The sequence below is a fragment of the Onychomys torridus genome, chromosome X, assembly GCF_903995425.1.
Source record: "Onychomys torridus chromosome X, mOncTor1.1, whole genome shotgun sequence".
Taxonomy (NCBI): domain Eukaryota; kingdom Metazoa; phylum Chordata; class Mammalia; order Rodentia; family Cricetidae; genus Onychomys; species Onychomys torridus.
In genome coordinates, this window is record NC_050466.1 from 75,809,079 (window position 1) to 75,836,595 (window position 27,517).

The 27,517-nt window shown below is 37.7% G+C and overlaps 1 protein-coding gene across 8 annotated transcripts in view; it reads left to right on the forward strand.

The window, feature by feature from the left end:
- The window catches only part of Dmd (dystrophin), a 1,920,150-nt gene that overhangs the window by 1,748,006 nt on the left and 144,627 nt on the right, over window positions 1–27,517 (forward strand). For 4 of the 8 annotated variants that reach the window (XM_036174409.1, XM_036174410.1, XM_036174411.1 and 1 more), the window contains exon 1: window positions 24,829–25,003. The exons of the other annotated variants lie outside the window; for them this stretch is intronic. In XM_036174409.1, coding sequence (XP_036030302.1) covers window positions 24,984–25,003 — 20 coding nt within the window. In that variant the 5' untranslated portion in view covers window positions 24,829–24,983. Of the gene's footprint in view, window positions 1–24,828; window positions 25,004–27,517 lie in introns of those variants that run through there. 8 annotated transcript variants of the gene reach the window in all.

Genomic DNA, 27,517 nt, shown 5'->3' on the forward strand with positions numbered 1-27,517 from the left:
AAAACTTAACTCCATTCAACTAGTAATACAATTTTTAGTGCATACATTGGTAATATTAAAAAGTCACACAATGAGATATTTTCTAATAATTTGTTAACTTGTCTTCGTTTATATGGCTATAAATGCTTATATAATATATATTCCTTATATTTTTATTTTTGTTATAATTACAGCATCCCCTTTCCTCCCTACAATCCTCTCATGCATACTTTTGCCCCTCCCCTGGAAACCATGGTCTCTTTTTCTTTTAATGTTATCATCACACACACACACACACACACACACACACACACACACACACACACATTCCTAACTATATAAATAAAACCTACTTAGTCCATTTAGTATTACATATATATGAATATATATAATTTTATAGTTGACAACTTGGTATTAGGGAGCTCATACCCTGAGAACACTATCTCCTCTCAGCTTTTTAAAATTGCCTGTAGTTCTTTCCCCTGCCATGTTAGCACACTATTAATGTCATACTTGTTAAGGTCTTGTTTAGGCAGCCATATTATTGAGATATCCTGTGTGAGGATTCATGGAAAAAGCTTGAAGGTATAATCTCATAGCAGAGTTCCTGGCTCTCTGGTTCTTACATTCTTTCTGCCTCCTCTGCCAGGATGTTCCCTGAGACTTTGGTGCAGGAGTGGTTATATCAGTTGGGGCTGCACACTCTGCAATCATTACTTGTTCTCTGCATTTTAACCAGCTATGGTTTTCCATAATAGTCTCTATCAGTGGCAAATGGAGGCTTCTTTGGTGAGGATTGGGAACTACACTTGTCTCTCTGGGTAGAAAAACAAATATTTTAGATAGCAGTTAGAAATTATGTTGGCTTAGTGAAGTGGCTATAATATGTTTTCCTCTAAACTCCATGGCATCACCAGCCCCAGGTAGTTGGTTAGGTTTCCAGTACCAGGCACAATTTCCCTCCTGTCTAGTGGGTCCAATTTGAGAGCTTTAGGTTATTGTTAAGATACAAGTGCTACTATTGCACCCTTAGGGTTATCCCATAAAGGTCATTATTCTGGTGAAATAGACATTACAGCTGGGTGAGTCAATTGGTTGTTTCCATTCCAGTACTATGAAAGCCATTATTCAGGGAGGAAGCTTTCAAGTAAGATCTATCTTGGGCCCTCCAAATCTTGAATCAAAAGTACATGGTGTCTTCAGCAATGGGGACTTACACATGAAAGAACTAGATGTGATTATGTCTTTTTACCTACAAGCATGTATGTAGTTAAGAACCTGCTTCTTTTTACATCACTAGAAAGATTTTCTAAGTGGAGGAATTTACCACTGATGAGGCTGTTAGTAAAGGATCAAGTCCCCAAAGTAAAACAAGATCTAATAGGACCAATTCTAGAGGAACATTTTGTATTATCCTTCTCATATTTCCTGTGAGCATTAGTTTTTCCCCCCCTTGGGTGAAAAAAATCTATTGTAAAAACATTGGCAGTGCTTTGATTCTTCTTAGTTTTTTTTTTCCCCCATTTCCCTGATATCTCAGAATAGATAACAGGGAAGTGGAATTGTCTATGTTGTGGACAATGGCATGGTCCTCCCCCACTAAATATGGTAAGTTTTAAAGGCAGGTTGCTTTGGGACATTCTGTTTATATTTATTATATTGTTTTCAATATCACTGTTCTTTGCTGACGGTCCCTCTGTGTTTTCTGCTTCATTACTGAAACATTTCTTTAATATGTAATCTGTAACATTAACATGAATATGGTTCTCAAATTCTGTTACTTTCTCATCTGTGGCCCAGTACTGATCTAATGATCATACTTATTGCAGATGACCCTCTTTAAATGCTTTAGAATAGCATGATAAACACACTGAGGGTGCTTCCTATGTAGACTGACAGTCTGAATGGCTTAACTTATAAAGTCTACACAATGTGTGTTCAATGACTGGTGATAAAAACCATGAAGAGCTCCAAAGCAAGGTTTGTGAAGGGAAAAAAGAGGGTAAAAAGAAGTGTCTGTGTGTGCACTTGTGCGTGTGTGCGTGCATGCGTTCATGTGTGCATGTGTGTGTGTGTGTGTGTGTGTGTGTGTGTGTGTGTGTGTGTAGGCAACAGCAATATTTTTAATTGATGTTGGAGCAGGAAGAACAGTTGTTTACTGCATTCCCTGAGAAGGAAGTCATAATTACTTTCTGGTCATTAATCATGCCATTGAGTTTCCCTATGCTTCAACATATACTGAATGCCTAGATTTGGCTTCTAGGGCTCCTAACCTATACAGCTTCTCTAGTTCATTACCTTTTTCGCTCTGAAGATCCTACCAGCAAGGCTTCTTTGTCTTCATCTAGTTTTTTCCTACTCTCTGGTAAGTCAGGTATCTGGGCTAGAGGAAGAAGCCTTGTTATACATCTGTAGATCAGCTTTCTTAACTGAGAACAGCACACTTGAGCACATTCATCTCAGAGTTAGCACCCTTGTGTTGGGGAGGAAGGTATGATGGCACTGCCCTTTAGAATACTATCATTCCTTAGTGAGGTTTAAAAAAAAAAAAAAAACAATCTTGGGCATCTTTTTATTATCAGTTTGTGGTTCATGTGTCTTTTGGTTCTTTTTTCCCTAAAGATCATTTTTATGTGTATGTGTGTGACCCTGTTTGAGTTTATGTGCACCATGTGCCCATTGTGAATAGAACAGGGCATTGGATTCCCTGGAACTAGAGTTACAGGCTGTTGGGAGCTTCCTGATATGGGTCCGAGAACTGAACTCATGACCTCTGCAAGAGTAGTAAGTGCTCTTAAACCGTGGACCACCTCTTCAGCCTTAGGGTTTTTTTTTTTTTAAATTCTCAATACAATGTTATCTTTTACTAACCATCCTTTCCTATTGTAAGAAATTCATGATTAAAATAGATATGTAGACCAAGTCAGGATATTTATGAGGATCAAATTCTCAATATTTGTGGCAATATTAAACTTTTGTAGTTTGTTGTATTAGTGGTAGTCATTGTTATTTTTGAGAAATACTCTGACTATACTGACCATGATAACCTTGAATTCATGATCTTCTGACCTCTGCTCATTCATTGCTGGGGTTACAGGTGTTTACCAGATCAAAGTTGAGATTTTAACAACTTGATGGCAGTTATTTCAGAGAGCCAAACTTAGAAAAGACAGAATTTTCTTTGCCTGAAAATATAACTTTGAAATATCATAATTTAATTTAGTGGAACAAGTGAAAAAGATAGGCTCTATTTTGTAAGAGATAATATCTGAATTTGTGACCTAGATTTAAATTAGCTGGGTTGAATAAATATATTTATACATAATTATACACTTAACATAGCCATTATTATTTATTCACAGGATTTTCACTACTTATTATTTTAAGGATTTTTTGTTTTGTTTTTTTGGGTTTTTTGTTTTTGTTTTTGTTTTTCTTTTACTTTATATGTGTATGGGTGTTTTCCCTACATCCATGTCTGTGCACCACGTGCATGCCTGGTGCTCACTGATGCCAGAAGAGGGTGTTGGATCCCCTATAACAGGAGTTACAGATGGTTGTGAGCCACCATGTGGGTTCTGAGAATTGAGCCCAGGTCGTCTGGAAGAACAGTAAGTGCTCTTAACTGCTGGGTCACTTCTCCAGTCACCTACTGTCTTTTTATAAAAGCATTTATTTCTTTTATTTTATGTGTGGAAGTGTTTTTGCTGCTATATGTGTTTGTGCACCACATGCATAGAGAACTAGTGGAGGTCAGAAGAGGGTATCATACTCTGCTACTGGAGATAGAGGTGCTTATGAGCTACCTTGTGCTGGGAACTAGATGTAGATCCTCTGTAGCAGGAATCTTAAAGAGTCTTATTAATAAAATCAAACCTGAGGCCAGTTATTGGGGTGAATGCTGGAAGATCAGAGAAGCAGAACAAGCCACAGCTACCTCACCTTGCCAGTTCCTGAGCTGATCCTGTTTCCTCAGACTGGAAGCCTCTCAGTCCTCATCCAGGATGAATCTCAGCTGAACTGTGCTGCTCAAAGCCTAAAAGCTTAACCAGCCAAATGCTTCTAGTTTCTGCTCATCACGCCTTATATATCTTTCTGTTTGTGCCATCACTCCCTGGGATTAAAGGCTCACTTCTTAGGATTAAACAGCCTGGCTGTTTCCAGTGTGGCCTTGAACTCTCAGAGATCCAGAGGGATTTCTTTCTCTAGAATGCTAGGATTAAAGGTGTGAGTGCCACCATTTTCTAGCCTCTGTATCTAGTGGCTGTCTGTTCTCTGACCCCAGATAAATTTATTAGGGTGCACAATATTTTGGGGAACACAATACCACCACTATCCTCTACAACGGATCTATTTTCATTGGTACAAGCATTTGTCATTTTTTATATAAAAAAGAATGAAATTTAGCTTCACCCTAATCAAACAAATTGAGTCTTTAAATTTGCCTAAAATTTAGCTGAGTTTATAATCTTTTTGTTAGAAAATTTTCAAATACATGAGCTGATAGAGACCTATAGAAAGTTATGAAGCTTGCAAAGGAATACCAGTGACCCACTTGTATCCAAAATACCTTGAACACACACACACACACACACACACACACACACACACACAAAGAGAGAGGGGGGGTATATATGCAGTTTCATTTTTCAACATTAGTTTATTGTTGAGCATTATTAAACTTAGGGATATTCTAAATTTACAAATAGAAACCTACTTCATTTAAAGAACCTCTTTTTTCAGATAAACATTTAAAATGGTGTTTGAAATCCATTCAGTCTTCACCTTCACCTTAATCTTCATGCATGATATTTCTTGTTTTCTTTCCCTCTCCTCTAAATGTCCTTTAAAAGATGAAAAGGTTTCTTCTCAACACAAAATTTCTTTGATTATATATTAGAAAGAATTGCCAGTTTGCAGCAAGGTTTAGGAAAACACAAATATAAGTCAAACTTCTGTGAAGCAATTTTGAAAAAAAAAAAAACTATTGGATTTACTCATTCTAAAGAATGGATTTGTATTAGTATTCATGTTATTCTTCATTGCAACTCTTAACTGATTTTATTAATCTTAAGTAATACGTTTCATTTTATCATGGGTAAAGATGCAGCCTCAGTAATTTTTTCATTTGTAACACTCCGAATCTAGAAATATAACTACTGTCACCAATAGATAGAAAACAAGAAGAAATTACTGACTACTTTCCCCCAGTGAACTGTGTACTGCCAAGTGGCCAAAGTCTGTTTTATATACATGGACTCTTATTTTATTTCAATAAAGTATAAAGATATGTATGGCAATTATTTGCTCAAATCAAAATCTGGTAAAATACAGGAAGTTTGTAGATAATACCATTTTTGGAGATTTGTACAGTTTTAAGATGATTGCAGACAATAATATATTATTTTTATCTAATTATTTAAATGAACTAGTTATGTTACTTACTTACTCACCAAACTAAAAACCGACAAATAAAAAAAATATTAGAGGATGGGGAGATGCCTTGGGGGTTAAGAACACTAGCTGCTCATTGAGAGGAACAAGTAGGGGTTGATTCCCAGCACCGCACACACAGTGGTCCTCACAACAGTCTGCAATTTCAGGTCTTCTTGCAGCTGAGGGCATGAGGCAGGCATGTGGTACAATGACACGAAACATCCATACACATAAAGTCATTTTAAGTAAATGGTATATTAAACTAATATTTAATAGCATTCAAAATAAATAGAATCATTCAGAGTCCAGCATTTGTTAGAGGTACTGCCATGTGATTCGTACACCCAATTTCCACTTGGTTCATACTCGCTTATCCTGTTCATTAAGAGTGAGTTCTTATCCAGCAGTAGTAAAAGCAATTCATTTTCACATAAACCACTTGTGATAGGCTTGGAGAAAGCATGGGAACAAGGCTAAGATGCCATAAAGTAAATAAGCACTATTATCATTTAAAACTGAGATTTTTAAACTTACAAACCAATTAGCTTGATGTTGATATGCAAGGAAATTCTAGAAACAACACTTTGAAGTGATTTTAGTAAGTACAAAACACAAACAAACAAAAAATAACATGCTTCTGGAATTGAATGTTATTCTTTGGAAATTTGTCATGCCATATTCACTACATTTCCATTTTTCCATTTGTGTGTGTGTGTGTGTGTGTGTGTGTGTGTGTGTGTATGTGTGTGTGTGCTTGAGACAGGGTCTCAGGTAACCCAGGCTGGCCTCAAAATGGTTATGTATCTGAGTTTGACCTTGAATTTCTCTGATCCTTCTGCCCACACTACCAATTGCTAAGATTAGGAGCATGCACCACCATAATTTTATGAGGAAATTCAGATTGAACCTAGGAATTTGTGCATGGCAGGCAAATGTCTACTATTTGAGTCCCTCACTTCCATTAATATCATGTGATATTTAGATGTATTTCTTCTGATTCTAAAGCACATATTTCAGATTTTCATTTGACAGACTTTGGTCAAAGATAAACATTAGAGTTGAATATTAGGGTGAATTTGTAACTGTTAAAACAAAGACATCCAAAAATATCAAGTCATAGATGTAAACTAACATTAAACAGAACTGTGTCCTTGGCCCTGTATGAGATCTCCATGCCTTGACGCCAATCTGTTTCTTCTTTAGTCATCTTATACCTCACCTCAGCCCTCTGCCTGGAGACCACATTTGGTCAGATTTGCCCATCTATCACAACCTCAGTGAATCATTCTTGGCTGTGCTCAGTGAACAGATCTTCCCACTAGTACTTATCTAATCAAGGCATAAGGACTCCTTTATCTGTTTATCTTCTGCTATAGTCTGAGACTATCAAGAGGACCCTTGAGTGCACATTCCAGTTTCTACTGTGTTATATAGCCAAATAAACAGCATATTTTTAATTGTTGACAGAATGGGTATCAATACCAACTAAATTTATCAATACATTTGAAATTGACAAAAAGTATAATGTGACAGCTACAAAACAAATATATCAGCAATTTAATGTTGTAGGCAACATTATCATCCAACTTACTCAATTCTGTATATTACATTTACAGTGAATCTTGTTTTCCAACGGATAATAGACTGTGCAAGTGTCTGTAGGGCCACATTATATGAAAAACAGAAGGGACTTCAAGTTTTTAGAGAACTAGAATTCGGAAGAATATAATAGAAAGACTGAAACGTTTGTAAGGTTAGAAGAGATTTGTTATGTTTTATGTTTTGCTTTTGTTTTGTTTTTATTTGCTCTTTGATTTATTTTTTCCCATTTTATACTTAGAATGGATTCAGATGGAATTCTGGAAGCTATAGAAAAGTAAATTTTAACTCAGTCTGAAAGAATGTCTTATAATTAAGCTTTCTGAAAAGTAGAATTAATGGCCTTGAAAGCAGAAAAGTCCCTATACAGGAGATATTCAAGACTGAAATGGATGTCTCATTCCTACAGGCAATTTCTGTATTAGATGAGAGGATGTAATTAGCTAACCTTTATAGTCACTAGTGAATCTAGTGTTTTGATAGTTTCTCAACTAATAAGGGAATTGACAGCATGACCCGGATATGTACTATATTCATATGGACAGCCTGTGTGTCATGCATCACTTTCTGCCTAATTGAATGCATGTTTAATGTTGTATTTGATTTTAGAGTAAATGCCTTTTTGAAAATTTCAGAAATCAACTTTATTATTGAATAATTTTCACATTATAAATTGCATTGAGTGTGTAAAATTCCCTGATTTTTCTCATATGTGTTTTTAATCAAACCATTCCTACAATCAAAGTATGATATAATCTTATCCCCTCCCCAAAATATCTTTGTTGTTTATTCTATTCATTGATGGTTTTATCTTAGTTGTTAACTAAACTTTTTTCTAAAAGATAAATATCAGTTATGAACTGGCCAACCAAATTCTATGAGAATTTCCTAGTTTCTAACATTCTTTCTTGAAAGTATGTATGCATCAGCTATCTTTCACTTTATAATGAACTCACCCATAACTGATTGGCATAACATAGGATTGAGAAAAACATTCTTATATAGGACGAGAGAGTAAATATTTTAATGTTATGATCATCTTATGGTCTCTACTGAATATTGTTATAGATTATTTGACATGTCTTTAATCATATGACAGCTTTATTTAGCTGAGAGGCTGTACAAAAACAGCTATAGACCAGATTTAGTCTATTATCTGAACATTCTGTAAAAGTATGGGCATTAATTTAACTCATTATTTATGGCTAAACTGGGTTTTGAGGTGGGGCATAACAACCAGTTGTATTTTTGCTAGGTTAGCTTATATGTCCATGCTCCTTTTATGGTTTAACTCACATGTCTGATTACTGACAAGTTGTCATATATGGGTAGATTCAAGTAGGTCACTATGTCTCCTAAGCCAACATGCTACTTAACGGTTTTTATAAAGAGAGTTGTCTGGTTGTTGCCTATATCATGTTTAGTCTTCTATTTCATGATTTAAGTCATGTCACAGGGACATCGTAGATCCAAGGGGCAGGGGGAATGTTCTGTTTCTGGGGGAAGAAGAAAACAAAAGTGATAGGCATATTGTTCTGAGGAATGAGAAAACTGAGTTAGATATAGGTAAAATAGGATGTGCTACTAACATTCCTGTTTTCTAAGTAATCGTTATTGAGCTAAACAATCGATAGGCAGCTTCTGAGCCAATGGTTGAAATACAATTTGCATAGTCATGTCAGGGATTTTAAAAGATAAGAAATACTGGTTAGAAATATAGCAATTAGACAAGTTAGTGAATGATTGTGTGACCAATGATTCTGATTTACTCGCATATTCAGACACTCTTGAAAATAAATTAATTTTAAAGCTGTTATTTTTATTCTTAATGTGCTTAATATTCTTAGGGACATATACTATCTGAAAAATGTCTGCAATTATAGCACAATATCTTTTTCCTTTTTAAAAAAGGCGTAGTCGTTATCAGGCTTAATAAATACATATTCACATAAATTTCTGAAGCACTTAGTACAGTGAATATCTAGGTATAAAAAGTAGGAACTATCCAGCCCTAAAATGCCACCGTTCTTTCATGTAAACACTTGCTAATCTGAATTCCTAAACCTGGGCATGTGGGCTAAAGCTTCATCTTAGGACTCGCTGCAAGGGGAGAGCAGAAGGATTATTTCTCAGTTTATGTTTTGAAGTGTGTTGCTCAGACAGAGAACATACAGTTGTGTGTAGTAGCTTGAACTACGTGTTACTCCTCTTGACAATGCTTTAGCAGAAATGTTGTTTTCTTTTTTCCCCACCCCGTCTGCCACGTGACAATAACACCATGCCATTTGGAAGGGAAAAATGGCTAAGTGATTCCTAGTATACTCCTAAATAGTCACCCCAACAAAGAGCTGGCAGAGGAGATGTCTCTGAAACATGAAGCATATTCTCACTCCTGTCGTTCCCCATGTGACTATAACTTCAAACTTGGTAACCTTCTCCCCAGTTCACCTCTTCTCCTGAATCTATTAATCCCTTGGTCTAGAGAAATGACATTATACAGACTCAGCAATTTTTATAATTTTACCAATCACTGTAAAAAAATAGACTTTCTATTTCTTCACAGTGTTCATGCACGCGCGTGTTTACACACACACACACACACACACACACACACACACACACACACACCTACATCTATGTTTGGTTTCTTGGATTGTGTGATTGAATGGAAATTTTTCACAAGGATTGCTTATTCTTCTTATGTAACCTTCTTATATTTTCTATCTGGATTTGTTTCCCTAAAAACAATACTGAACATGATTCTCTCTATAGACTTTAAAATCTACTAAATAGAAAAGCCTGCAGTTTGAAAAGCCTTTTATCAGGATGAGAGTAGGGAAGACACAGAATCCTTAGTTCTTTACTTCTGGAATAAAACTGCCAATTATTAGTCATAAGTCCTTGAGAAAGTTTCTTGATATCTCAGTGTTCATTTTTTTTTAAACTAAAGTGTGAATAGAAAATCCTCATAGGCTTGTTTAAATGTAATAAATAATCAATAAATTGTAGTTACAACTATTGTTACTGTTAGTAGCACTGGTGATGGCCACATTGGTATCGGTCAATCCCTGTCCACTTATTAAAATTCATATTATATTAATATATTAAAGTCATACATAAGCACAGTTTAGTATATTATATTGATGCAGAGTTTCTTTATGCTAAATGCTGAGATCATAGATTTTTTACAAATCTACTTACTATTAAGGAAAAAACAAAACTAGAACCTTTGGGGGATATAAATAAAGCCAGACATAAAGGCCTTTAATCCCAGCACCCAGGAGTCAGACAGAACAGAAAAGAAAAATACTGTATCCGATTTTTATCACACTCTCAACCTAAGCTTTGTTGTTGGATCATATTGTTTTGGTTCCCATAAGACTGCCTCACCTTAAATATACTTTAGTGTCATGGTCTGAACCTATGTATAAAGGTCTTACAAAAACTACCACTGATGGAGTCTTTCTAAAACTTGAAATCATACAGCATTTCCCATCTAAAAATTTATGCAGAAATGTTATTGTGATTTAATTTTATTAAATCTAACTTACCCAGAGCTTATAGTTTGCTTTGCTTCAAAGATAATAGTTCAAATGAAGCAAAGCAAAGTATAAGCTCTGGGTAAGTTAGATTGAAAAAATTAGACACTGTATGATGACTTTGAAATCCATGAATTATTCTGTTCAGGATATATTTTTTCAAAATATGTATGTTGAATCATACTACACGTACTGTTGTATATGATTCTTTAAACAGCTTCATCTGCACTGTTATATGAAGCTGTAGATTGTTCATCTTCATCACTGGAATATTCCATTGTGTGATTTTATTCTATATGTTATGTGGTTGAGCATTCCATACTCAGGGCGATAATATAAACATTTTAAAATAAATCATTTCATGAATGTATTTATGCAGAAACTATATTAAGCAATAGAGTTTCTAGGTCATTGGGTGTATATGTGTTCATCTTTTTTTATGTATTCTTCTACTTCTCAGCATAATTATACCAATTTTCACTCCCATCAACAAAACTTGAGAGTTCTAGTTGCTCTGTAAATATCCTAACACCTTGAATTGTTTGTCTTATTTTGGTGGATGTGCATAGTGACATTTAATAACTGTGTCAAGCCCTATAATCTTAGCATCTGTGTTCTATTGTCTTCTTTCTTAAGGTTTCGTTCTATTTACATTTCTTTAGCTCTGAATTTTATGGTTCCTTATCATTGTTTTGTGGATTTGGAGCTCAGACCCATAGCTTCACTCTTGCTAAATATACATTACTTCTCACCCATACTTCCACAGTCAGTAAGGAATAATGCAGAGTATAAGTGCACATATAGTGTGCATATATTTAAATATTACATATGTGTATATACACACTCACATGGAAATCTACAATAAATGATGTCATTTATCATTATTCCTAAATGCAGGGTGCTGGAGAGATGGCTTAGTAGTTAAGGTCACTTGTGGCTTTTTCAGACGACCCAGGATTGATTTCCAGCACCCACATGGCTGCTCACAACTATCTCTAACTCCAGTGCTAGGGGATCTCATGCTCTCATCTGGCCTCTGCAGCGACTGCATGAGTTTAGTGCTCAGTTATTCATTCAGTTAAAACACCTATACACATAAAAATAAATAATAAAATTAAAAAATAAATCATAAATTTAGCCAGGTATGATATGATTCATGCTGGAATCTCAGCAGTGGGGAGCCTGAGGTTGGAGTATTGTTGTGACTTTAAGGTCAGCCCAGATGATACAGTGAATTTAAGGCCAGCCTGAGTTACAGAGTAAGATCCAGTCTCAATAAAAAAAAAGTTCCTGGCTTTCCCCCCCCCCTTTTTTTTTTAAGCCATATATCCAATCAGTTGAAAAGTAGCGTTTATTTAATTCTTTCACCTGTTTTGATGTACACCTTTCCAGCAATTTTTAGTGCAAAACCTTTAGTTCAGGCTTTCATCTTCTTTCTCTCTTTTAAAAAATATCTTTAGTTTGATTATATGAATGTTTTGAATATGAATAGTGTATGAATTTATTATATGCATGCATGTCTGCTCACCACAGGTGTGCCCAGTCCCTGTAGAGGTCAGAAAAGGGCATCAGATTCCCTGGAACTGAAGTTACAGGCCGTTGTGAGCTGTCATGTGGGTGCAGGAAATGAACTCAGTCTTCTACAATAGCAGCCAGTGCTCTTAACCACTGAGCCATGTCTCCAGCACCCTGACCCTTCATCCTCTCTTAATGGGACTGCTCGGATAGTCTCCTGGGCACACATTCTCATTTTAATTTGTTTTCTTTTTAGTTTTTTAGATGTATTTATCTTATTTCATATGTGTGAAAGTTTTGCCTGCATGTACATTACTATGTGTGTCTAGTGACCACCAAAGTCAGAACAAGGAATAGTCAGTCTCCTTGGACACACATTCCCATTTTTATCTCTCTTACAATTTTGAAAAAAAAATGTATTTTTTAGATTTCTTTATTTTATTCCCAAGTATGAATGTTTTGCAGGCACGTATATATGTTCACTAACAGGTGTGCCTGATGCCCACAGAAGTCAGAACACATTGTCTGATCCCCTGAAATTGGAGTTACATACAGTTGTGAACCACAATGTAGGTGCTATGAATAGAACTTGGGTCCTCTGTCAGAGCAACGAATGCTCTACAGTTCTGAGCTATCTCTATAGACCCTGTTCTCTTTTTCATCAGTATCTCTTCTCACCCCAAATTTAATTCTATTTGAATAAAAAGTCACTCTAACTATACAGTGCCACCAGTCTCTTCTATGTCTATCATATAAGAAGCTTCCATTCCTTGTCAGCTACTTTCTAAGAAATATCCTTAGGTCAAACCATGAAGACCTAGATTTTTGTAGTAAGATTTTATTGATATTAACTCGAGAATGTGATTTAAAAACTGGATAAAATATCATACACCAGTCCTAGCACTTAGAAGGATTCTTTATATTCAAATCAAGACTGATAAAGTGAGACTTCATCTCTCTCTCAGACACACAAAGTGATTTGATATCCTAATGGGAGCTATTAGTATATTCTGTCAACTAGCTTTCTCAAGTCATAGAGTTTAATATTTCCCAATAATTTTTGATTTTCTAAAAAGCATAAACTAATATTATGGCGCAGCAGTATGTGATAAAAATCTGTGCCTTGCAAATTATTAATATGAGTTATTAGCTTAGAGAAATCAACTTAAGAGATTTCCTTTAACTTTAGAAAAAGATTTATTTATACACAGTAGTGCACTGCCTGCATGTACATAAATGCATTGTGTACATTCCTGATACTCCTGGAGGCTGGAAGAGGGCGGCAGATCCCTTGGAACTAGAGTCACAGATAGTTGTGAACCACTATGTCAGTGCTGGGAACTGAACCCTGGTCTTCTGTAAGAGCAGCAAGTTCTCTTAACCACTGAGCCATCTCTGCAGCCTCCCCGACTTGTTTAACTCTTTACACACTAAGAAAAATTCCTGGTTCTTTATTATTATTATTATTATTATTATTATTATCATCATCATCATCATCATCATCATCATCATTATTATTTACTGCTCTTGTTGCAGTAGGAACAGGGAGAGTGGAGCCTGAAAATGAAGTGGACTAAAATCTCATACTATAGCAAAATTTGCTAAGAGCATCAGACAATTTACACTCCGAGGCTTAAGTATCCAATCAAAAGATCAAGCTACACGTGGTGGGCAAGCCTCATGTGGCAAAACCACATTTTTCCATAGACACATATAAACAAATAACAATAGACAGTTATAGTGAATGATCTGAAGTAAATTCACTCCTCTCCACTACACCTGGGAGGAACAAAAAGAAAACATTCCAAGATCAATCCTGTATTTTGAAGAAACTTGACGTCACAAGACTCTTGTCTTGTTTTCTCACAATTGTCTCACAAGCTCTCAGAATTCTCCTCACACAGCTCCATCCCTGTTCTGTTACAACTATTTATTATTATTATTATTATTATTATTATTATTATCATCATCATCATCATCATCATCATTTATTGTTATTGTGGGTGCATGTGAGTGCATATATATCACATACCACAACATGTGGAGATTAGGAGAAACTTTTGAAGCGGCACTGGTGGCGGCGCTGGTTACTGAACAAAAGGTCACGGTCAGGACAGAACCCGGTTGCTTATTAGCTGAAAGGAATAAAAGGACCAGGCCTGGGGAGGAAAGAGAGAGAAAGATGGTGGAGTGGCGGGGGAGAGGGAGCAGAGCAGAGAGAGGGTGGGGTGGTCTTCATCAGGCTTTTAAGGGCTCCCAGTACAGAGCTACACCACACATGCGCTGATTGCGTGGCCACTCCATGTGTGTGTAGTCACTAGCACACACTGATGACATAAGATGCAAGACCTTTTGCTTACCTCCTGAACTGGGCATGCGCAGTCATGTAGCTGGAGTGAGGGCAGAATTCTGACAGGTTCATCTTTCTATCATGAATTCCAGGGACAGAACTGAAATCATGAGACTTGGCAGGAAGTGCCTTCATCAGCTGAGTCATCTTGCAGACCCAAAGCTAGTTAGTTCGTGACCTTCAAGAGGTTAAACTGATCATTTTTCCTTTGATTGCTATTCTTAATTTCTGAAAATATCTTAATGTCACTGATATTATGTTTGAGCATATGTGTTTTTATCCCACCCTTCCCCCAAGTAGATTGTAAATTTGCTGAAGACAGGGGGGGAAGCTTATTTCTTTGAATCCCCCTAGTAGAGGAATCTGATAGCATTGTAGAATCTTTCTGTATATTTTGATACCAGGTTCTTAGTACCCCCACACACACCAGCTTTCACTAACTGTAAAGAAAAACAAGAAGAGTTTGAATGATCACAGAGGACATATTCAGGTACTCTATAAATATAACATTAGTGCCACAATTTAAAGAAATTCATATAGGAAGCTATTTAACAGAAATTTACTCTGAGTGAGTGCTTTAAATAATTTCTTTGAAATTATGGGAAAATGAAAATTCATTTCAGTCATATTTTCTATTCATATTTAAATTTTTCCCTGTGCTGGCAAGATGACTCAATAGGTAAAGTCACTTGCTTCAAAGCCTGATGAACTGAGTTGCATCCTCAACCCACATGATAGGAGAAAACTGACTTGGTTGTACTTTGACCATCACATTTTGACTATGGCTTATACATATGCACACATACATACAAATACATGTTAAAATTTTTTAATTCTGACAAATGAGTCAGAGCTGGAGTACAAGATTTAGCCACTGATATATCATTAACAGGTAAAGTTATTTTACACACACCACACACACACACACACACACACACACACACACACACACAGAATTTCTTTTTCAGTGGTAGGTTAAAAGGACACAGGATATCATACATGGTAGGCAAGAGCTCTACTACTGAACTGAACCTGTAATCTACCCATTTCCTCTTTCATTGATGTCTGACTGGAATTCCTAACATATGCAGTCCATTCAAAACCTGCCACTCCAACCAAATGACTGGTACAGATTGAGACTCATGCAGTGAGGGCCCCATTCCTGACACTGCCAGGGTGGGGGTGGGGGGGTCAGGACCCAGAGGCTGGATAGCCCAGAGACCTAGGACAGAAGCAAACACAACTGGCAAAAAAGTTAATGAAATGATTCCTAATGATATTCTGCTATACTCATAGACGGGAATCTAGAATAATTGTTATTGGAGAGGCTTCATCCAACAACTGTAGGAGCAGACACAGACACCTACAGACAAACATTAGGTAGAGCTCCTGGAGTCCTGCGGAAGAGGGAGGAAGGATTGTAGGAGCCAGAGGGGTCAAGGACACCACAGGAAAACTCACAGAATCAACTAACCTGGGATCATAGGAGTTCACAGAGACTGAACCAACAATCAAGGAGCCTGCATGGGTCTGACCTAGGTACTCTGCATATATGTTATGGTTGTGTAGCTTGGTGTTCTTGTGGAATGCTGTGTGAGTGGGGGTCTGTCTCTTACTCTCGTGCTTTTGGGACTCCTTCCCTCTTATTGGGTTGCCTTGTCCAGCCTTAATAAGAGGGGAGGTAGGTAGTCTTTTTGCAATTTGATATGTCATGTTTGGTTGATATCCCTAGGAGGCCTGCCCTTTTCTGAAGAGAAGTGGGGAGGAGTGGATGGGGAAAGGAGGGACTAAGAAGACAGGAGAGAGGGGAAACTTCTGTGGAATGGATGAAATATGTGACAGAAGAATAAATTTTAAAAAAATTTAAAAAACTACCACCATCAAAGATCACTTTTCCCCCACTGATATCTCACAAATCAGTCTTCACTGTCTCACAGTGTCCTGTTCTCTGAAAACATGAGCTGGGATACACCGTTTTCTTAAAACATGTCTGAATAATAATCATGTTTTAACACTTATAACAAAAGAACAAAAGCAAACATTGTAAAATTTCTGCATATTTTAGGCTGTGGTTATGGATTTATCTTGTAAAAACTGTTTACTTACTTGCTTTACCTTTCTTTGGAGGTAGTTGAGGTAGGGTTGCCAGACAAGGTCTTGTTATGTATTCCAGGATGACCTTGAGTTCACTGAATAGTACAGGGTTTCCTTAACCTTACAGTGATCCTGTCTCAGCCTCCCAAGAACTGGCTTTCCTACTAAAACAAAACAAAATAAAACAAGAAAGGCTCCTTTTGTAAACTGCTGAAAGAGAAAGGCCTCAGACACTTGGGCTTCTCATTTTTCTTCATACCACAATCTAAAATGAAAAGCTTAAATGACGATACTGAATTGATTTCTATTTTGTGGTGTTCTATTTTAAAACAGAGTCTAACTTTGTAGACCAAGCTGGCCTTGAACTGATAGTTGTTTTTTTTTGTTTTTTTTTTCTGTTTCAGTCTCTCTAAACAAATGGGATTATAGGTATGCACCACCACACTTAGTTTTCAGCCATATTCAAACAATATTGACACCACAAACAAACAAGCAAGGAAGATAGTTTCCTTTTGTAAACTACTGAAGAGGAAGGATCGAGAAACATTTATACCACCTTTTTTTTTTTCTTTTTCTTTTCTTTTTTTTTTTTTTTTTTTAAGCAGTAGTCTTGAACATAATAGCTCGGCTTCCGGGGAGTCACACCTGTGCACCAGGCCACTTTGCATTAACACAGTATTCCCTAAGCTTCAAATGCCTTTCAAAGTCATTGTGTGATTTTGACCCATACTTTGTTCCTGTTCAGTAGCCTCCATGTTTTTACAGAGGAGTTAGCAAATACCCCCTAAGTGGTTAAATTACTCATCTAGGATAGGTCTAGTGACTAGCTTCTAGGGGGCAAATTTGACCTTGTCTCTGCTCTGTATCTTGATTCATATGCAATCAAAAACAGCTATACTTGCTGCCCAGTAAGAAAGCTGCTTTTGATAAGACAATGCTTGGACATACTCATCTTAAAGGAAAAAAAACCTCTCATGTCTTCATCTGTAGTATTAGAATATTACATTTTCCATATCTGTTTCAATTTAAGATGACTTCCTTGTTCACTTAATTGACTGGCAATTCCTTTGTTTACCCAATCTCAAGAAACAAGTCATAAGTATTAATAATGCTTAGGTTGTCATTTAACATGTTTTTTTCTGAAATCCAAGAATTTCAGAAAAGGGTAATTTAGGAAGGCATGTATGTAGAACGTTGCATTGTAATTAAGAATACTCGGAATGAAATGCACCACTGACAGGAACAGATGACTGCTTCGAATAAGCTGTACTATTTGATGCATGTTCAGTATTTTTTTGTGGATAATAATAAGTCCTAAGACTTATTTCAAGAACAGTGATAGGACTAAAACAATTAGAAAAGACAAAGGTGCTCTTTTGAAATCATCTGCTCATAAGTAAAAGTGGGTTGTGAATTATTTCCAGAGAAGCAAATGACAAAGCATAAGTAAAAACGAAAGCTGTCTCAATTTTTTGACTGTTCAAACCAAACCTCTCTCCTTGCTCAATGACGATTTCCTTCGACAAATAAATATTTACAAAGTACTAAGTGTAAATTTTGTGTACTTCCTAAGGCTAAAGCATACTGTTTACACTAAAATATAATATTGCTCATCTCAAATACACTCAAATAAGAACATAACTTAAAAGTAATTCTCTCTTGTAGCAGACTGTTCATTAATCATTCTTTAGATAATATTGGCAATGTGAGTTTTCAGTTAGGAAGAAAAAAACCCTGCAATTTCTGGATTGATCAGAAAATCTGAGCACATTTATGGAGAAAACAGTCAATTCTAGTAAAGCAAAATTGTCTCTAACCCCAACTGTGAAGTCAAGAAGGAAAAAAGTAATCAACCTTTTCCCATTTCCAATGATAATTCTTCTTCATTGGACTAGATCTAAGGGTTAATTTATGATTTGAGAAAAGACTATCACTTCCCCATTTTTTGTAAAGTGTGGTTGTGTGTGGGAGGAAGGTAGAGAGGTCCCAGAATGAATTCACTAATTGGGGTTTTCACCTGCTGTGCGTCTAATCGAATACAAAGCCTTATTTGTAGCTGAAGAGAAAGAGAGATTATGCAGAGTGTCAGAATTTCTGCCTAGTTTTGAAATTCCTGTTATTTGGCACAATCAGCTTGGGAAAGGCAGACAAACAGTTACAGCTCTGAGCTCTTAAGGTGGATAAGGAATGTTGTAGCAGATATACTTGAACCACCTTAATCAGTTCTCCATTTTTAGCAGGTGATGTAGTTCATATAAGCCCAATAGTGCTATAGCTTGCAGGCTAATAGGCACGCTGATTCTTTCCCACTAAGCGACTACCAGCCTCTGAGGTTAATGAAGTGTGCCTTTATTTTAGTGAAGATGCTAAACTTCACATCTTTTTAGATGTTCAGCTTGATATAGGTGGCTCTGTGAAGGTTTGAGAAATCGCATTAAATGAAAACTGCTTGCAGTTGAAGGAGAGTTCGACTTTATCTGGAACCTGTCTTGTGAAATCTCTGGTGTAGCTGGCAGCTGTCTCCTAAAACTTTCTGTGTCCTGGCTTATTCTGCCTCCCTGCAAAGGAAAGGCCTGGAAAAAATAAGCTTTTGTGGGAGTATGATGTGCTCCGGGTCTGAAAGCAGAGCTTTCAGAGTTGGTTGCTGATGGTTTAACAATGATCTAGAGGCATTGTTACACGTATTTTAATTAGTATGCCATCACATTTGCCCTAAGTGGCAGTGATTCACCGTTATTGTAAGCATTTGTTAGAAGTCTGATTCATGGGCTCTGGCTAGAGCTTACACTATACAAACAGAAACATACAGATATTATATATTTACTGGATATCCAAGTGTTGACATTTTACTCTGAAATATGCATTACTTACGTGAAGCAATACCTATCCTCTGAATGGGTTTTTACAGTGTGGAACAGGTTATATTTAACATTGGCTGCAGTAAATAAAAAAATTCACATAGAGACTCTTAGAGCAAGCTGGCTCTTAGGGAATGGTGATGTTCCTCAGGCCACCTCCCTGATGAATGTCCTGTAAACCCATTCCTTGTTATAGTCTTATTCTATTAATCAGTTTAACATTGCTAACATTGGAGTAACACTGAAAATTACAAGAAGCCTAGAAAAGGCTTATATATATATATAAGCTAAGATGTGCTTGTACTTGGCCCTTTACACTTGCCACCAAATGGTTATTCTAAACCTAACATCCCTACAATACTGCCATTTCCAAACTGTAACTCTAATCCAAATGATTATCCCTCTAAGCCTCAAACTGAAAGGACTAACAACCACTTCCAAGGCACCTTCACTCTTTACACTACACAACTATCTTTACCTCATTATGTTCGATACTTACTTTATCAGCTGTCCTGTCACTCTCTATGCTGTTGTGACATTTCTTGTTTGGTGAATGTTATCCATTCTGTTTTGGGATCCATCTTGGGATATTGAGCCTGTAGTGATATGAACAACAATGACACCCATAGGCTCATATATCTGAATGCTTAGTCATCAGGGAGTGGCACTTTTTGAGGAGTAGAACAATTATAAGGGGTGGCATTGTTGGAGGAAGGGTGTCACTGAGGGTGATCTTGAGGTTTCAAAAGCCCATGCCAAGCCCAGAGTCTTGGCCAGCACATTAGGTTGTAGTTCTCACATACTTCTCCAGCAACATGGCCTAAACCTCTGAAACTGTAAGCAAGCCCCCAATTAAGTGCTTTTTGGGGGGGTGATTCCAGACAGGGTTTCTCTGTGTAGCTTTGTGCCTTTCCTGGACTCATTTTGGAGACCAGGCTGGCCTCGAACTCATAAAGATCCACCTGGCTCTGCCTCCCGAGTGCTGGGATTAAAGGTGTGCGCCATCACTGCCTGGCTAGTGCTTTCTGTTTTAAGAGTTACCATTGTCATGATGTCTCTTCACAGCAATAAAACCCTAAAACAAGGCTTTATCCTTGGTTGTATGTTAGACTCTCCTGGAGAGCCTTAAAAATCTCAATGCCCAGCATCAATTAAATTAGAATGTAAGAATAATGTGTTGGGGTGTATATTTCAATATTGGAACATTTTAACATTCCTCATGTGATGCTAGTGAGTTTAGGACCATCATCTGTAGCTGGAGTTATCTCCAGTCCCGCCCAGGTCGGCAGACTCAAATAAACACACAGACGCTTATATTATTTAAACTGTTTGGCCTAATGGTTCAGGCTTCTTGCTATCTAGTTCTTATATCTTAAATTAACCCATTTCTATAAATCTATACCTTGCCACTTGGCTCGTGGCTTACCGGTATCTTATATGTTGCTTCTCATCAAGGTGGTGGCAGCGTCACCTGACTCAGCCTTCTACTTCCCAGAATTCTCCTCTCTCTTTATTCGGCCTATATTATACTTCCTGCCTGGCTACTGACCAATCAGCATTTTATTTATCAATCAATAAAAGCAACACATTCACAGCATCCCCAGCACTTCTTCCTTCTTCCTTCTCTATGTATTCATCTAGTCAGTAAGGGATCCCTTAATGTCTACTTTATAATTTCTTACTCCTTCTGCCCCTACCATAGTTCCTTTAGTTCCTCCTTATATTGCAGTAACCTTGTACCTGTAGTCTAATTCCAGATTGCCTTCTGACCCAGCCATCACACCATTAGTCTAGTGACTTTTCTAAAGACAAATCTGGTAAAGCCACATTTATAGCTGTAGGCTTCATCTTTGAGAAGGTCCCCCCACACCTTTCAAGTACAAATCAACTCTAGGTTTTCTCAGTAGTCCTTTTATTTTTTTATTTTTATTTTTTTAATTTTTTTTGCAACTTCTGTGCTGGCATTCCCTCCTGAAGGCAAGTAGACAACCAAAGCTCTTGGAAAGAATAAAGTTTGTTTGCCTTTGTACCTATTCATATTATCACTTTGGTTTCAATGTGGCTTCTTGTGGGCCTAATAGGAACTTTATATAAATATTTGTCCAATGACTGTTTAGTCAGCCTTTCTACCCCAAGGGAAAAACCTGGAATTGCTGTCTATCTGACTCTCAGTGTCTAATCTATTTTTCTTGAAGGTGGCTTGAGTTGAAAAGGTCTCTCTTTGGTTAGCATTCAAAGAGAAACACGGTACATTCAATGTGGGTACTTGAAAACAGTATAATGAAAAAGTTATTTCAAAGATTTGGGCAAGGTTGTGAAAGGGCATAAAGGGAAGGAATGGCTTGGGGCCCCTGCAGAATGCTGGGCCTGAAGAGAAAGATTACCCAATAAGACCTGTGGCTACAAGTCCAAGAACCCAGATACTTCCAGGCCAGGGGTCAGCAGGAGGGAGCTTGAGAAAGAAATACCTAGCTGTGACTTGCTCTCTTCCCTTTCATCTTCTTCCACAGGCTTTTCATCACTGCCTCCCACTGGTTGAAAGTGAGCAGAAATCAAAAAGCAAGAGAGCCTGATTCCACAGAGGTTTAGCCTCCTAGGGGCACAGAGCAGAGTAGCAAACACAGGTTAGGCATGGAAGGGAGAAGGGAGAACAATATCTAGCCCAATCTCTTAGGCTAGAGAACTAATTTTTCGAAGGTGCAAGCAAAGTTGAAGTGCTTCCAAGACAGATGCTTTAGCTGTAGGAAAGTTTACTGCCTCATCTTCTTGACCCCTTCGTGTGTGTCTCATTCCATTTTGACTGCTATTTCTACCCAAAACACTCTCCTTTGCTTTCATCACCTTTGCTGGTGAGCACACTAAAGAAAATGGAGACGTTTTTCATAAGAGAGGATCTATCTGTGGCAGGGCAGCAGAGTACCCAATGCCATAACTATTAAAAACAGCTCTGCTAATTCCAGCACTTGCACCACCATGTTCTAGTTATGATAATGAGGCCAAGGTCTCATTCATGGTAGGATCTGTAGTCAGGTTTTCAACCTGATTTTCTTCTCATGGCAAAACTCAGGGTCCTTGTCTGGTGTGTGGTTCAAATAAAACAAAAACAAAATATATAATAATGATGATGATTATAATAAGGGAGAATTGTGGCATAGTTTAGTGAATACTATAGGTTCAATCCTCCACATCACCTCAAATTAAGCATAATATGAAACAACTACTATGAAAAGCAACACACACACATACATAATATTACTATATAAATTACACATAAAATGAAGATAAGGCAACCCTGTGCTTTAAAAAATACCTTTACTTACTAATCAAAACTCATAATATGGCTGAAATGAACAACAAAACAGTGCGATGCTCAAGTCATTCCTTAATAATATTTTCAGTATTTTCTAAAATGATATCAAGATTTTGATACAAGTGTTTAAGTGCCTATAACTCCAGTCTAAAAAAGAACTTAATGCTATATTTTTGAGAATTGCCATCTGTCAATTTTTTAAAAAATCTGAATAGTGATTCTATGTTTTCCATTCTTTTTCTTTTCCCAGACAATTCATTCTTAGTAGTTCTCTAATTGTATAGTGGGAAAACAGACTTTTGCAGAACTCCTGAATCTTGAGCAGTTCGCTTAAATGTAAAACCGTCAACCAACCAACAGAAAACAAAGAAAAGGGAATACCAGCAAGCCCCATCACACAGGGGTTGCAGATCTTTAGTCAATTGATTTCTAATATTTACAAGTGTCCATGCTGTGGGGATGGTATCTTCTCCTTACAGTAAACAATATTTAAGTGATATTCAACATTGACATAATGATTACTCTCACTGATTTACTGCAAAAGCCACTACTTTCTCATCAAAACCACTAATCCCTCCACTACAGAGAAAGATAGAGGCAGATGAGGAATCTACTTTTAGGCCTAGGGAAACCCTCACCCCAAAATAAATCTGAGTATGCCATCCTTAGACACAATAGCAGTGCCCCTTTAGCTCACTAGCTCAAAATTGCTAAAGCACAGCAAAGGCAGACGGAGTAGTGCCAAAAGTAACATATTTGTTTTAAAATAGCAACACTGGTCTTATCTACGGGCACACAACTTTAGTGATAACGTCAACATTTTTGTCTGTTTTGTCAAAGGTAATGAAGAAACCTTCAATTCTCTGTTTACTTTCTGGAAATTGATGTCACCAGTCCTTCCAGCTCACACAATCTAAGTAAAAAAATTCGGAGGGGAGAAAAAAACGATATTTAAAATAATAAAAAGGGATACACTTAACATGTAGACTTAAGTAGATGAATTCACCAGAAGAGTGAAAAACAAATGTTTGAAAGATAAAAAGGCCAAGAAAGGAACAAAGAGAAACAGTGAAAACACAGACTAACTCCTTGGGGTCTAAGATATAAAGATATGGAGGTTGTGGAAAATTCTTGTGCTAATGAAGGCTTTCTTCTGTTGGGAAGATTTCCAAGCTCAAAACAGTTGTGTGTAGTTAAACTGTACCTTTCTATTGCAGCTTCTGAGATGAGTCACACTGGGCCATCAAGCCTATATATCTTTCCAAATCCAGTGCTGTACTGGAAAAGAGATCCTTCCAGATTTTTCCTAATACTTCAAGACAAAATCACTGATGATACTGTTCTGTGAGTCTGTATCAATGCCTCTCCCAACTTTAGTGTGCTCAGTTTTTTATTTGGTAGGTCTAGGTTGGGGCCCTGCATTTTTTCCATTTCTAAGAAGTCTGCAGGTGATGGTGGAGCTGTTAATCCTAGAAGTACATTTTGAGAATCAATGCTATGTCACCAACATTAGGTATTTCTTAAGAATCCAGTGTAGCCAGGCATTGTGATGCACACCTTTAATCCTAGCACTGGGGAGAAGGAAGCAGGCGGATCTCTGTGAGTTGGGGGCCACTCTGATCTACAAATTGAGTTCCGTAACAGTGAGAAGTATGTGAGAGACCCCGTTTCAAAATTAAAAAAACAAAAACAAAAAAACAATCCAGTAGGATGAGTTTGAATTTCATGTTTTCATGCCCTACTCTAATTTTCAACTGAAGAAGAGGTGGAGGAGGGAGGTGAATACTTTCTCATGTGATTATTATTTTTTTTCTTTCATTTTCTAAAAGGAAAACTCCAAGCCCACACACTAATTATCTGCGATGAGGTCATTTGCACCTAGGTCATTTATTTAGGCAACAAGTAGTCTTGCCAGAGGATTTTTAAGGATATGCTGGCAAGAGGACATGTGGCTTCCAGGTTCCTGGGTCTACCTTCAACTCCTTTCGATCTTTATTTATATCCTTTCATTTTGTTTTTTTCTGTTCCGTTTTGAAAGCACTCACTGTCCCTGGCTGTCCAGGTTCCCAGGTCCTTAGGTGGGGGCGGAGTCCTGCCAGGCCCCGCCCCGTCTGCACGCAGCTCGCCCCCCCTCCCCGTCCGGCCCGCCCGCCAGCCCGCCAGCCAGCCCGGCTCCTCCGCAGTGCTTTCGGCTGCGAGCCTGGGCGGCGGCGCTCGACTTTCGGGGAGCCCCGCGGCTCGGGCAAGCTTACTCCTCCACGCTAAGCTCCCGCCCCTGTCTGCCTGCGGAAACCCTTACAACCATGAGGGAACAGCTCAAAGGGTAAGTGGTTCATGGTCCCGGACCCCCTTGTATCCCTGCAATTCGTGCACTTGTGGCACGAGCAGCTGCCAGGAGAAGGCAAAACTTGGACCAGAGGCGGTGGTGGTTGGTGGTGGCTGGTATAGGCTAGACCCAGGCGTCGGGGCAGCTCTCCCACCAGTCCCGGGAGCCTCTGCAGGTGCGTCCCCCGGGCTTCCACCCAGGCGCCAGTGCTCGCTACTCAGCTCCTTCCTGGCTGCTGGGACAGGCTCGGAGAGCTAAAGCGGATTTCTCCTTTTACCCAGAGAGGGACAGCTCGCTCCTCCCGTGGGTATCAGGCCCAGGGAGCTTTTTGCTCCTTTCCAGGGTTGCTGGTGTGGACATGAACCAGGCGAGCTGTTCCCCCAAATCGCCTTTGGACCTGGTGGGAGGAAGAGGTGCACGCGGTTCTACCTTGCATTGCACTGCTAAGTGCCAAAAGGTCAACTTTCTGCCTGATTTCTTCCGAGGATTCCAACTGACATTTCCCTCGCTGTTTTTTTTTTTTTTTTTTCTTTCTTTCTTTTTTTTATTTTCTGTGCTCATTCCATGCTTCAGGATTTGGAAAAATAAAATAAGAACAAATTAAAGCCTAGAAAGTCAAGAATTGACTGAGAGAAGAAAGAGAGGCTTGAGGGTTTGGGGTTTTCTGTGGATTACTATTATAATTATTTGTTTATTTCTTGGGCTTCTTTTGAGGTTCAGTGTGGAGTCATTTCAGGATGCCTTTTCTGCTTCTCCAGGTTGTCTTTCAGCAAAGTTTGTCATTCCTAATGTGATCACAATGGAAAGGGCAAGACAATGCTTTATTTCAGTTAAATGTGAAGTTAAGTTTGAAACTTAAATTGAAGGGGTTTAATTGTCTAAGGGAGCATAGCATTAATTGTAAAATGATTTAACATCAAGGAAATATCCATCTTCTGGTTCAAATAACAAACTAAAGTCTTTACGTGAAATCTACATTCTTTTTTTCTTCACCAATATGTTCTTCCTGGTCCCCGAGCTTACTTCCCCCATCTGTCCTTGTCACCCTATCATTTTTTTTTCCTAGATATTTTTATTTCCTTGTTCCAAACCTTCTAGGGAGGAAATCCTTGCTCTTAAAGAAGCAAAAGGAGCAAACGAAACAACACAGTTATATGAAAGGTTTCTGCCCCTTGAGCACTGTGGAATTGTTTCAGTCGTCATTGTTTGATCTTGCACTGGACACGACCCTGCAGTGAAATTGCCTTGGCCAAAGTTGAGGGTGGGTGGGAGGTAAACCTTGCAAAGCAAACAGACCTGGGAGGACAAGGAACAGCTGGAAGAGCCACCAAGGCTGTCATCTTTGCCCTGAGTTGAGCCAAACAGAATAAAATGTTAAATATCTCTTGAGAACAAAAACTGAGAAATAGAATAGTATTTTGATGCTTAGATTGACACATAGCCACTGAAGTCCCTTCCCCACAGTAGCAGAAACTTCTAAATATATTTCCCATCCCCACCCTGCCAGTATTCCAGCGGTATTAGCCAAGTTCAACAATTCAGCATGCAAATGCCAAGGTTCCTCTAGAAAGAGTCTGATCCTCAGATTAAAGGGAAATTCTCTCTCTCTCTCTCTCTCTCTCTCTCTCTCTCTCTCTGTCTCTGTCTCTGTCTGTCTGTCAGTGTGCTCCAGACTATATAATCCTCTGTAAAACATAAGACAAGGCTACTTTTTTACATTGGTGCATAGTGATTAGTTCATCCCTGGGAAACAGTGGAAAGAATATAGAATATTTTCAGTACCAAATAACAGTGGTTGCAAAAGAAATCTTACTTTAATTAGGCAACTGCCATTTTCTCAGTGAATGTCTTAGATATTTGTTACTTTTATGTGTCTAATGTTTGTTTTTAAGAAACTACAAAAGCAATTCCAATAAGTCTGATTATTCTAGCACTGACAACAGGAACAGCTCCAAGGCAGTTATAATAACCTTGCACACTACTTGAAACTAAAAAAGGTGAAAGAAAATTTTAATTCTTTGGTAGGAAATTAGGTCAACCCTATGCTCAATAGAGTAATGCTTTAATTTCTGATTATTGACAAGTAGGTGTTGCGAGGATCTTTTGTCATAGCCAGTGATTTAGTATTTTAATTTACATCACAGTGCCAAATAAAAAGAAAAGAGATTATTTGCAGTCTGTACACATAAAGTGTGTGTGTGTGTGGGGGGGTAGTGTTAGGTTGAAGATCGCTCAGAGAGGTGTATCTGATGCAAGGGTTTGGAACCTGTGGGGCCAAACTCAATCTCATGTTTCAAAGATTTGAGGAAGGTTTTTGGGATTGTTTATGTAGTTTGTGTCAGTGTTAATGTACATAAAGACTTGTGGTCATACTGAACATCATTGTACTCAATGACTTATGAAACAGTTTCAGAATATTCTCTTTTGTTGGAAAATATATATATATTATATATATATATATACATATATATATATATATATATATATATAATATATATATAAATGGAATGT